The sequence below is a fragment of the Tachypleus tridentatus genome, chromosome 2 (assembly GCF_004210375.1).
Source record: "Tachypleus tridentatus isolate NWPU-2018 chromosome 2, ASM421037v1, whole genome shotgun sequence".
Lineage (NCBI taxonomy): Eukaryota > Metazoa > Arthropoda > Merostomata > Xiphosura > Limulidae > Tachypleus > Tachypleus tridentatus.
In genome coordinates this window covers 104943066-104956508 of record NC_134826.1, presented here as the reverse complement: position 1 = coordinate 104956508, position 13443 = coordinate 104943066, and the positions used below count along the sequence as shown (strand labels likewise).

The window sequence follows — 13443 nt, the reverse complement described above, 5'->3', positions numbered from 1 at the left end:
TTCTTTTGTTTTAACTCTTGGACAATACTGAATGATAAAAATGGGTGTAAAAGTGTGTATTGTAAATAAAAAATATTAATAAATACAGTTGTAGAGGTATTGTGTATATAAGCCTAGTGTAGATGTTTGAATTCTCTATATGAATGGTGAAAAATGCTGCTATAAGTGTGTGGATGTGTAAAGAATGTTATAAATGAAATGACTTTGGTATCAAAATAGTGACGCAAGTGTAGATTTACTGTCTATAAATTTGTACTTGCAGGTGTGGATGGGTGAATGGTATGTATAAAGTAATAAATGCAAGTGTATGTCAGGAAACTTTTTGAGTAGTAGTAAAGTATATACAGTAAATAAATGTATAGTTTGGACTAAAAATTCTTCTTCAGTAGGTAGATTTGGAAAACACTTAAAACGTAACATTCCGATAAGCAATAAATTTATTCAAAAACCATGTACAAAACTAAAATCCATATTGTGTAAAAATTATACTGACAAACATAACACCTACGTTATTTATAAAATGCAATGCAACAATTGCCATGATTTCTATATCAGAGAAACAAGCAGAAAAATGGAAACCAGATTCAGGTAACACAAAAAACATCTTTGCATGTTTTTGAACACTGCAAATCAAATAAGCACAGCATAACCATAGAAAACACCAGCATACTAAATAGAGATGCAAAAAATTAAAAAGGCCTTACTTATTCAAGAACTCAAACCAATACAAAGAAACACCTTTATACATATATTGATTAATAACCTAACATCAAACTGCAATACCCCTACTTTTATTACAACAGTATTGGTGTATAATTCACATACATTGTTGTTGAGCTACTGCAGTTGTTTTCTGAACTTTTGATACTTGCCTCTTTTTGCATATAGGCTTACTTCCAAATAATCTTTTTTTTGTTAAAGTACCTTGGCAGGCTCAATTTCTTTAAAACATCTTTGACGAGACATTGTTCTCCTAAAATGTTGGAAAACTGTTAATCTCACTTTAATATATCAGCTGTTAGGCTATTTACTCCAGTTGTGGTTAACTTTGTTTTCTAACCTTCCTCTTACCAAAACGTTTTTCACACGGTTTTACTTATGGTTCTGGCACTGTTCTCTGATAACTGCTTTTTTTAGATATCTTACTGAGGCATTCTAGAAATCTCTAAGAGTCTCAATCTGTAACTTACGCAACTTCCAATAATTGTCTACATTTAACTCTCTTATTAAAAATAACTAAACAATCATGAAATAGTATCTCACAAAATAAATTAATTAATACTATGTAAACTGTCTTTTATACTTGACATTGTAAATGTGGGAATTGCATATACAAGTACTGAAAAATACTGATATAAAGGTGTGGATTGTGTATAGAAATAATGATAAATACTTACCTAGACTTGTTTTGTATATAAGTAGAGATAAATGCAGGTGTAGATGTGCAGATATAGTGATACACATATTTTTGTATTGTTTATACAAATAGTGACAGAAGTGAACATTGTGTACATAAACACTGATAAGCACATGTATGTGCGAGTACTACACACATACTGATAAATTTAAATTTAGATATTTTTATTGTGTATATAAATATTGATAAATACAGGTACAGAGATCTGAATTGTGAAAGGGATAGAGATGTATACTTATTGTGTGTGATAACTAATATAAGTAGGTGAAGATGTTTGAATACTGTATATAAAGAGTGATAAATGCAGGTGCGTGCATGTGTGTGTATATACATGGTGTTCGGAAAGTCACTGTGCAGTTTTGTAATTATATACATATATAAGTGCACAGTAACTTTCCGAACACCCTGTATATAATAAAAGTTTAAATGTGTGTATATACACACACGATGAATACGTGTAGACTTGTGCATATAAACACTTAAATGCAACTATAGATTTTTATTGTATATATAAACCCTGATAAATATAAGTCCATAGATGTGTTTCGAAATAGTGATAAACACATGTATAGAGAATGTAAATTGTGCTTATAAAGATTGGTAAATGTAGGTGTATTTTATTGATAGAAATAGTAATAAATATAGGTGCAGACTTAGTGTGTGTATAAGCATTGAGAAATGCAGAAGTAATTTACTGTGTATATGAAGAGTAAAAATTATATATACAAATAATGACAGATATAGATGTGTATAAAACAGTGATAATTACAGGTGTAAATGTGTGTATTTGTATAGAAATAATCTTAAATACTAGTAGCATTGTATGCATTGAGTAAAGAAGGTGATAAATGAATGTTTGTGTGAATCGTGCATACAAATAGTAATACAGGTGTAATTTGCTATGTGTATGAACTTATTGAATGTGTATGTTTTAATTGTTTGTATAAACTGACAAATGAATTTTGGATTGTTTATTCAGATGGGGTTAAATATAGGTGCAGAATTATTGTGTATTTAAATGTTGGTAATTAGAGGTGTAAAGATGCAAATTTTCTACACCTATAATTATGACTTGTATTTATCAACAGAGATAAATGTAGGTGTAGATGGATGAATTTGTATATTTAGTGATACATACATGTTAAGATTTCTGTTTGGGCACAAGTAGTTATGAATACAGGAAGGATTTTTGTATTGTATATACAAATAATAATAATAGTGAACCTTGTGAATATAAATATGCATAGGTTTGTCATTAGTGTGTGTGTGTACAGGTAAAGGTACATGATTTTACAAATACTGGTAAATACAGATATAGGGATGTGAAATGTGATTAAGTAATGGTATGAACTTATTGCATGTAGAAACCAATGAAAGCAGTTGTAGATGTTTGAATAATGTATATAGACTGATAAATGCAGGTTCTGAGATGTCAATATTGTATATAAATAGTGATAAATACAGGTGTAGGCTTAGTGTACAGAAGATTATAAAGGATGAAGGTATTTTAATCAATAGTATGTATAAATGAAGATTTATCCTTTTAACATTTTTTCATGCAAGTCACTGTGCCACATTCAAAATTAATACACATTTACTATCTATATATGTTAGTGAAATTAACATTATAAAGTATATTGTTATTCAGTGTTTCATGTTATCTAAGTTTTAATTCCTTTATTTGAAAAGAAGCTTCTAAAAACTACTTAAAACTTCATATGAATTTTCTAGTTGCTCATGAGCTGTGAAAATTATCTACTTTAGCACTCTGTATCTTCAGTTGTGTAAGTATATGTTTAGACAATAAGACATTTACTTATCTTTTTGACATGTACAATTAAGTTCTCTGGATGAATGCAGTTGAAGAAAAAAAAAAAAATTGGTGCCATGCCCACTTTCAGTAAATTGTTTGACCTTTATAGTCTACATGTGGAGGCTACATACATATGTATATGGTCATTAGAAAGTTCTAATCTTACAATATAACCCAACAATGGTAATTTTTAAATTGGTGAAGAATTTTCATCACAGGATAAATGGGATATTGTCATCTGGTTGATGGACTTTTGTCTTTGTGCTTGTTTCTTTCCCAGAGATGTAATAGTTAGTGATAGTTATGTTGTATTTACATCTTTTGCATTTTAGTTAATCTGTTATTTATGCCTTAAAATGTATAATTGTAAGGTTTGAATATTTTTTAAATATGAATTGTGCTTTTCATCAGTTCTTAAGACTTTATGGTATTACTTGGTGCACAAAATTTTTGCCAAAGGTTTGCACATCTCTTCCAGAGATACTCTAATGTGCGTGGGGACACTTTTGTTGAGATGAATAATAAATGTTAAATGAGAAGAAAATAAAATATTAAAATTAACTGTGTGTGAAAAAGAAAAGACCTTAAATTATGAATATAAACAAATTAAAATGTATGTACTTTTATCTACCTCCCAATTGTAATAATTTTATTGAATAACATGCTGGTGATGGTTGGTTAGTGATATGGTAGGGAAAAATACAAGTGAAACTTAAAACAATTGCTTTAAAAACTTTTGATATTCAATTAGGAGGTTCTAGCAGTTAAGTAACTTAAATATGAAAACTACAAGATGAAAAAGTATTTTATGCTTATAATGAAAACCACCATACACTGAAACTATATGTAGTTTAGAACAAATAACTACTGTAGATAAATAACATTTATATTAGAAAAGTGTAAGTAAAATAATTTCATTCTGTATATATAAGATAATGAAATTTTACCAAGAGGAAGGATGTTTATTGTATCTCAAGATGGCTGATATTAAAACTTTTATTAAAATAAAGTAGGAAACAACGTTTTAACACTTATTTCAGGCATGTTTCTCGTCATTGTGAAAGATGTATATTGTTGCATAAATTTCCTACCCTTGTTTGATTGACTGAAACAAGCCCCCCAACAGTTGTAGAAGGGTTTATGTGTGCATTATATGTAGAAACTGATATATAGTTGTATAGATTGTTTAAATTTGTTTACAGATAGTAATAAATACAGATGTAACAGATACTAGTGTAATTTGTGTATAAGTATAGGTGTATATTGTATATATGAATATTGAAATACAAGTAAAGTGTTTTTTGTATACAAATACTGATAAATGTCTAAATATGCAAATTTAGATACAAAATATAGAGGTGTGAATAGTGTGCAATAAGTATTAAGTACAGCTGTGTATGTGTGAATTGTGTATATAGGTTTGTATTGTGTATAAAATGTGATAAATACATGTTTACAAAATTGAGGAAAAATAAGACAACTGTATGTTTCTTAAATACTTCATTTATACAACTATGACTTGTCCAGTCAAGGTATCATCAGGTACGGACTGAAGTGTTTTGTAGCAGGGTTTACATGTACGTGTTTAAACAAAGAAACAGAAGCAACCTTATCATTCACTTGGAGACAAGTAGGGAGGAGCTTAAGTTGGTTTGGTCATTAGAATTTTTCTGGATTCGTTTTTGGACATGTTTCTAAAATGTCCAGATTGTCAAGTTTGTTTACTGTTTTCTTTCAATAAGGTGGGATGTAAATGAATACATTTTTCTTAATTTCCAACTCCTAGGATGTTCTTTAATTCTCATTTCTGTGGAACATCCTGTTTTGACCTATGTATACAGGTTGTTACAGTCTTGACAAATTAATTGGTAAATATTACTGCTACTGTACTTTTCAATTCTGTCTCTGTTGTTGCACAACATTGTTTTTAGATGGCTTTTACAGTAAAAGGCCAGTCTTTAGATTTTTTGTTCATTGTGTCATATTTTGTGAGATAATTTTCCAGTGTAGCTTCTCTTGAACTATTCATTTTTCTTTTTGTTCTTTAGTACAGTATTTAGGAATACTGATTTTAAACTTATACCTTTTATTTTTTTAAACAAGGATGTGTCAGTTAACATTGTTGTATAATCATTGTTAATAGCAGTTTGTTTTTTATAGTTTTTAATTTAATTTCATAATCTTCTTATGACAAAGTTGGAGTGATAAGTCTCTGTAACAAACTATATAACACAGGGTGAAACAGTTAATTACTAGCCAATAATAGGTGAACATTAGATGACTGTAACATCTAGATATTTAAGCTTTGTACACTACAATCTGTGTCTTTAGGGAGCCAACTCCTATATTATGTGTAAAGTGAAGGAGTATAAAAAAAACAACAACAAAAAAAACATCTATACATGTAATATTAAATTTTGTTACACAAATTTATAGAATAATTACTGTAAAACACACACAGGTTTATTTGAAGTAATGTTTTAGACGTATGTTTTTTTGAAAAGTTTTTCTACTAGAGAAAATTTTATACACACTTTGTTGGAGTTGAGTCTTACTGTAGACATATATTTGTCCATTGTTATTTGTTATATACAGAGAATTTAGTTACACAGAAGTTCACTATATTCTCGAACAACTCTCCATGACAGTCTTCAGCTGCAGCTTAATTTTTACATCTCGACTAATGCAATCAAATAGTTAATAGCTACAGTAACTCATTGTGAACCATATCAACTAGCTATCTTTATCATTACAATATGTAAAGTTAGCTACCACATCAAGTAATCCTTTGCCCATAGTTGAGCATAAAGAAAAAACAGCATAGAAGTTAGATTAAAAAAAAATAATTGGGAGTTTAAACACCTGCAAATATGGATGGTAAAAAAAGTAAGGAAACAAGGCTTGAGATACCATATACATGATCTACTCAAACTACGGTTCCCTATTTCAGCTCTACCCGGTGTAATCTTAGGTAACAACATGGAGCCAGAATAGGGGTTTGTAATTTGAATAAATCATGTCTACAGTATATACTGCCTCATTTCATTATGCTTTTTACTGATCTCCATTTGCTGGTTTTAAAATCCCCAATTTATTATTTGTCTGGTGTAAACTGATAAATGTTGTTGTAGATATGCAAATTGTGTGTATGAACTGCTAAATACAGGTATAATGTGTGAATTGTATATAGAAATATTGATAACTACAAGTTCTATTTGTTATGCATACAAATAGTAATAAAGCAATTAATGCAAGTGTAGGTGTTTGAACTGTGTGTACAAATAGTGATAAATGTAGATCAAGTAAATGTATTTGCATTTTGTATATAAACAATAAGAAATGCATGTGTAGTTTGGTGATGTATATTGATGAGGTGTAGACTATATAAATATGTGCAATGTCTATACAAATGGTGATAAATATAGGTGCTAACTTACTGCATGTGTCAAATGTGAAGAGCCATGAATTGTGTATATGAACAGTGAGTGCAGGATATGGTTTTACTGTGTATTTGAATAGTAATTAATTCAGGTGTTGATGTGTGAACTATGTAAACAAATTTGATAAGCATAAGTGATTTTCTTTTTATATAAACAGAGTTAATGCAGGTGTAGGTTTATCAAGTATTTATACAAATAGTAATAAATACCAGAGTTGAGTTGGGTTTTTCTGTATATAACTTTTGTCTCATTTTTTGGTGTTTCTTTATTAAATTGTTCTGTTGTTGATTTCTGTGATTGAAAGTAATTTGTTTTTATTAATTTTTGTATTATGACTGAAGTTGTAACTTCAACATATTTTATAGTTAGCCATTTGATTGGAAACATCTATATTTCTTAATTTTCTGCATATTGAGTAGTTAAAACTTGATGTTATAGATAAACCAACTACAGTTGAATGTAAACAAGCTCAGAAATTCTGTGAAACTGTTGGCCAACTGAAGAAAGAAGAGGAACTTGAATCCAAACAAAATCCACATAACCCTGATGTTGGTGAACTGTTTAAGAGTACAGCTACAGTTCAATATGAAGAAGCTCAGGAAAACCATGAAACTTTGAGTGAACTGAAGACAGAAAAGAAACCAGAATCTAAACAAACTTCCCATAACTTTGATATCAATGATCTATTCAAGAATGATTTAATCCCAGAGTTGCTTCCTGTGAGTAGAAATACAGTTGTGAAAAAAAAATCAATCATTTTCAAATGTTTCTTTTTTCCAAAGTGACACGTGGCATAAATTTAAAAATTTCTTTTATCTTTCCTTTCAAATAATTTACAAAATAAAACTAGAACTGAAGTATTTATAATTTAAAAAGAAAATTTAAAATGATCTCTATTACATAGTTCTTCCCACCCCTTCATTCCGATTGTAATTTTTATGTGGAGAATAGGAATACCTAACTTTCAATTTGTGAAATAAAGCTGCAAATCTGTACAGCTGTTTTTGTTTGTTTTTTAACTCAAATAATTTGAAATCAGTGAAAGCATATTGTTGGTTGGGTCAAGAAGTGCGAAATTCAACTGACTACAATTTTTCAACTTCCTGGCTTTTTAATTGAATAAAATATATTCATCTATTACCTGCAACAAATTATCATTTTCTATGGTTACAGGGTACTGTAAGAGTTAAGTGTGGGTTGATTAGAATAGGAAATAAGGTTCCAATTATCAATCACAATAACACCTGCAATTACAGTTGGTACTAATTTGTGCTAGAATTTTTCTGAATATTACTTTCATTTATAGTAGGTTCTGATTTATTTAAAAATAAAATTCATGGTAGGATTGTATGTATAAACTATATCAAGAGGTCATCAGTGATTTATTTTATTTCATGTCAAATTACAATACTTCAAAGTGAATATCTGTTGAAATATCAGCATCATTAAAATACGTTATTAGTTTATCAAGAAAGCCAGTCCATGCTCAAGCTTTTGTATCATTTGAAGGTAATGGTATAATATATCACTTGGATTATGCAACTTGCACAGCTATTGATGACAAATAAAACCAAAAAGGCACTCCGTAGAGTGCATAATTCTGCCACACAGTGTTGATTGTATTTGGCTCTCAAAAATATGAAAATATTTCTATCATTATCAATATTCATGGATCATTTTTGGCAGGACAATGAGTAATATTTTACATATACTCATCGAATTTCATCTCAGTTTGATGATTTTAGAGTTATAGAAGAAAAAGTGTGAAAAAATTGGTCTCCATGTTAATAGATGAGGAGTTTTTGGAATGTTTGTGATCTTGTTACAATCTTGATCCTCTAAAAATTAACCACTTTTAAGCTGGGTCATAATCCCAATGTATACCAATTTTTATCTAAATCAACTCAGCCATTTTTTTAGAAATTTTGCTCATACACAGACATACAAATGGGTGAAAACATCCATCCACCTTCTGTGCCAGAAATAAGAAGAGATTGTTTGATAGATGTCACCACACTCACACTCAAACTACCCATGAAATGAGTTATGTAAGCACCTGTTAGAGCCCTCATGCAGTTTTTCATGACATCCTGTTACTGTTCATTTTATTCTTACCCAGAAATAAATTGTTTCCAGTACAGTCTCTTATCTCTTCTCAGAAAGATGTTTTTCTTGATTAATACAGCCCTCTGTCACTGCAGTTTTTTTCAGTGCTTGTCAGTTGCCTTTCACCTCTCACTTGTGTTTTTCCATGTGTAAATGATTATGCAGCAGCTGTCCTCCAATCACTTCTTGATTGGCAGTAGTGCTGTATGGATGTGATTGTTTTCTTTTTTCTGTTGTGAGTGATACCTTACAAATTTTTTTTTTTTTCAAAATCTGCATTGCCCTTGCTATGACCATGCTTGATGTCAGTTATGTTGTATCTCTTCCTACCATGGACCTGATGTAAAATTCCTCATACTGCCAGGTGTTAGTTGTGTGTCTCCAATTGTCATTTATGCCAAAACAGTTTACATCCCAGGATTAGGTAATGCACACACTGTAGACATGGGGTGTTCCATAAGATCAGTAATAGCTTACTGTAGTTATCTTTTGTGCTTTCTAAATTATTCTATCTCAGGCTCGTACACTTGTGGACATGCAAGTAAATCAAACAGGGAATGCTTTCCCATCTCTGCACTGTAGCATTGAATCTTCCTACCACAGACCTAAGATACAGTTCCAGATACTGCCATGTTTTTGTTGCAGCATTATGCCATATTAATGTGCATGCATGCACACACACACACACACACACACACACACCAGTTTTTTTTCACCACCAAACTATGGCATTCCTCCTTATCTGGGTGTTGGTTGGAGATGGCCTAGTCATGATTCAAATTGTGTTGATGGTGCAACACATTTCCTATGGCAATTCTAGTTGAAGCATTCTGCCATATCATGAATATATATTGGAGTTTGCTCATGAGGCTGAGACTACACCTATCTGCCATTTTCCAGATGTGGTTCCTGGAGATTCTGGTGTTAGCTGGAGATTGTCCAGCTAAGTATGTCTTATGTATTCTGGCCAGTATCTCTCCTACCACAAACTAGGTGAAAAAAGCTCAGTGCTGCTTGGTGTTGGTTGTAGCTCAGTGCAGCATGTATTCACAATTTTGTATGACTGAGTATCCTCCTCCTACTCAGGCCTGGGATTACCATACCCAGTGCTACCTGGTTTTGAACTATAGTTGACATCCCACTGACACTTTCCTTCTTCCTACAATCTGCTGAATGCCAATTTGTGGTGGATCAGGCATTGGTTGGGATGGATGTGCTTGCAAGTGGAAATGTATTTTGGTATGGAAACTTGTCGTCCTTACCACGTTTTGTTTTATGTGAAGAGATAAATGATCCTCAGTCTGTAGTGGAACTGTTCTACAGTTGCAGATTCTGCCAGATGTGGGATGAGGTCAAACTGCCACTAAGGTTTGTGGTGCCTTATCCATTTTGACACCCAGGGGTCCCATTAATTGGTAATACATACTGAGTTTATGTTTTTCTGCCTTTTGTATACACAACATAATCATAAAAGATTGAGTATACCTGGATCAGATGTTGTGTGACATCCCACTGAGATATGATATTTTCTTTTCTGATTTCACATCTCATGGTTTATCTTTGGGTGCCTTCTAAAGGAAGATTTCTTTTTCAGTTCAGTGTAGGATTTTAAATATCTTTTGAGAGAAAGTAAGATATGTTGGAAGCTAACATTATCCTAAAATAAAAATATGTTTTTGATAAATATCCACCTCCTTTCACATTTACCACTCACCATCCCCACTTCAGGTGATATGTGGTATAAATCTTCTGACCAATCTTGAAGTGATTAATAAGTGCAAGTGTAGAAAGAGTACTGGTTGTGATAGGGGTTGTGTTGCTCTTCTATTGGATATATCAAAGTGAGATGTGAAAAGCTAGTGTTAAGCATTAAACATTTATGCCAATAGAGGGCAGTACTAATTGAAAAGCTATTTTGTGATTAGAGGTAAGTATCAGCCAAATGCATTTTCATTTTAGGAAAATGTTAGCTTTGAATTCAGTCTCTGTGATTATTTGTCATGACCATTGTCCACATAGTCAGTTATTTATATACACAGAGAAGCTCATTAATAACTTTGTGCATCCCTGTTATCTTTTATAACCCTGATTCTTTAGTTTTAAGTAGTTTAGTGGCATTTTCAAACTATATTGTTGTATATAGACTTTAGAGTGGTCCTTATTTGCAGCTAAAGTTTCAGGTTAAATATTATAAAGCTCGTACCTTCTTATTTTGTTCCAGCATACTAATAAATAATAAGTTTATATGTTTTGGTGGTTCTCTGCAGTATTCTGGTACTGTATGTACCACGTAATGGACAAAGTATTCATTAGGTATTATAAATGACTTAGAATATATTATTTTACTGCATGTATAGTAGTATAATTATATAGTTATATGATTTTGGTGTGGTTAATCACTTCTATATTGTTACTGTCTCTTTTGCTGTTAGGAAGGTGTATTCTGTGATTCTGCACATTTTGAAGAATTAATTGTTTTTGTTATTCATTCTTTGTTATAATGGCATTATACTTTTGAATAAGAACCACCTCTTTCAGTAATTTCTTTACCACTTTCAAATGTTAAACTGTCTGTCGTTCTTCCCTGTAGCCCTATCTGATGCCCATAACTCAGGGTTTGAATCCATATGGAATTTTAAAGCATTTGAAAAAAGTCTTTTTGTTCTGTGTGACAAAATCTTTAGTTAAGGTGCTCTCATACTTCTCAATACTCAGCTGGATGTGCTTTGGAGGGTTCATCCATGCTTTCCTTTTTGTTTAGTGCCTTTATCGTTCTCATATTTTCTGTGTAGGTAAAGCTGAATTGAAAAATGCCAAAGCACTGAGTTCATAGTTAAGGAACCATAATGTACAGTAAATTTTAAACAGGAATTATGAAAGAATATAATTCACCTTGATCAGAGCATTTCTGTGAATGATGTCAAAAAGTCATTCAGATTGTTGACAAACTGCTTTACTAGTTCCTTTTTGAATTTTTCTTTACCTTTGTCCATTTTTCAAAGATTCCTCCAGTTTGATGACAGTGTGGTGTTCTGTACTAATTGGAATTTGAACCTTGTTTCAAAAAATCTTTATATCTCTTGATCACAATTTTTGAGCAGTAATGAACTGTTTTCTATAATATTTTGTGATGATAGAAAAATGCATTAAGCATTTGCCTATTTGAAGGCAACTTGCTTCTTGTTGGTCCAACCAGCCAGAGTGTAATCTTACTTCTTGTTGCATTATACATTTGTACTGATATGCTGATGTGGTGTTAGATGAAATGATGAAGTAATATCTACTTAAATGCTTATACACTTTTGAAGAAATTATATGAAGTACTGTCATGTCACATGGAACATGACAGAAGTAAAAAATCAATAGCATAGGTTTTTTGTATATTGAATGTTCTTCAACCTTAATAATGTATAACACTGGAATATCTTAGTATGTGCTTCACTAATTCATAATGTACTAGAGTAGTTCATTGTAATAAACTAGAACATTCCAGAAAAATCTAAAACTTTCCAGAATGATTTAAAATGTTTTGGAACATTTTAGAATATGCAGATACAATGTGAACTGCTGGGTAAAATTTGTTATGAATTACTTGTTTGTATGTTGTAACTAAATAACAGGTTTAAAAATGTATCTCAGAACAGCTGGTACAGATGTTAACACTTTTACTGATAAGGAGAGAACAACGTTTTGACCTTCCGAGGTCATCCTCAGGTTAAGAAAGAGTGTTTGAATGTGACCATTGATGGAGAAATGTCTTAGGGACGAGAGTATATACAGGCATCGGATTGTAGGGGGCATTGCAGGTGGATGTTAGGTTATTAATTAGTATTGGTATAAAGGTGTTCCTTTATATTGGTTTAATTTTGCTTTTAGTTGCTGTATAAGTAGGACTTCTTTGAATTTGCATTTGTTTTTGTTTCCCTACTTAATATTTGGGTGTTTTCTGTGGTTATGTTGTGTTTATTTGATTTGCATTGTTCAAAAACATGTGAAGGTGTTTTGTTCTTTAAATCTGGTTTCCATTTTCTGCTTGTTTCTCCAACATAGAAGTTGAGGCAGTTGTTGCATTGTATTTTATAAATTATGTTGGTGTTGTGTTTGTCAGTGTAGTTTTTACATAGTGCATACTTTAGTTTTGTATCTGGTTTTTGAAAATTTGGTATTAACTGGAATGTTGTGTTTTGTTACACGTTTTTTTTTGCTGATGTTGGGAACATATGGTATGCAGCAGTATGAGGTTTTGTAGTTTGTTGTATCTTGGAATTTATTGTTTGCTGTTGGTCTAGGTGTGTGCATATAATCTTTACATGGTTTTTTTAGGACATTTGTTGATTCTGATGAAGTATTGTTTTATTTTGTTGATTTCATTATTAATTTTATCAGGTGAGCATAGTTTTCTGACTGTGTTTATTTGGTTTCTTAATATGATGAGTTTTTGTTTTGTGCTGAATCCCAGGGAATGTATAATCCAGTATGGGTGATTTTTCTGTGGATTTCTGTTTTAAATTGTGTATCAGTTCTAGTGATTTTGAGGTTAAGAAATGCTATTTGGTTAGTTTTTTTTCCTTTTCACAGGTGAACTTAATGTTGGGGTGTATGTAGTTAACTTGATTGAAAAAACTAAGTGTGTGTTGTGTAGATGTGAATTCAGCAGTTGTATCATC

General features: G+C 31.2%; 1 protein-coding gene across 15 annotated transcripts in view; it reads left to right on the top strand.

Annotated features, from left to right (window-relative positions):
- Positions 1 to 13443, top strand: part of LOC143244753 (uncharacterized) — a 145687-nt gene that overhangs the window by 65102 nt on the left and 67142 nt on the right. For all 15 annotated transcript variants that reach the window (XM_076489997.1, XM_076489996.1, XM_076489990.1 and 12 more), the window contains one exon: positions 7109 to 7389. In XM_076489997.1, the coding sequence (XP_076346112.1) occupies positions 7109 to 7389 (281 nt within the window). The remainder of the gene's footprint in view (positions 1 to 7108; positions 7390 to 13443) is intronic.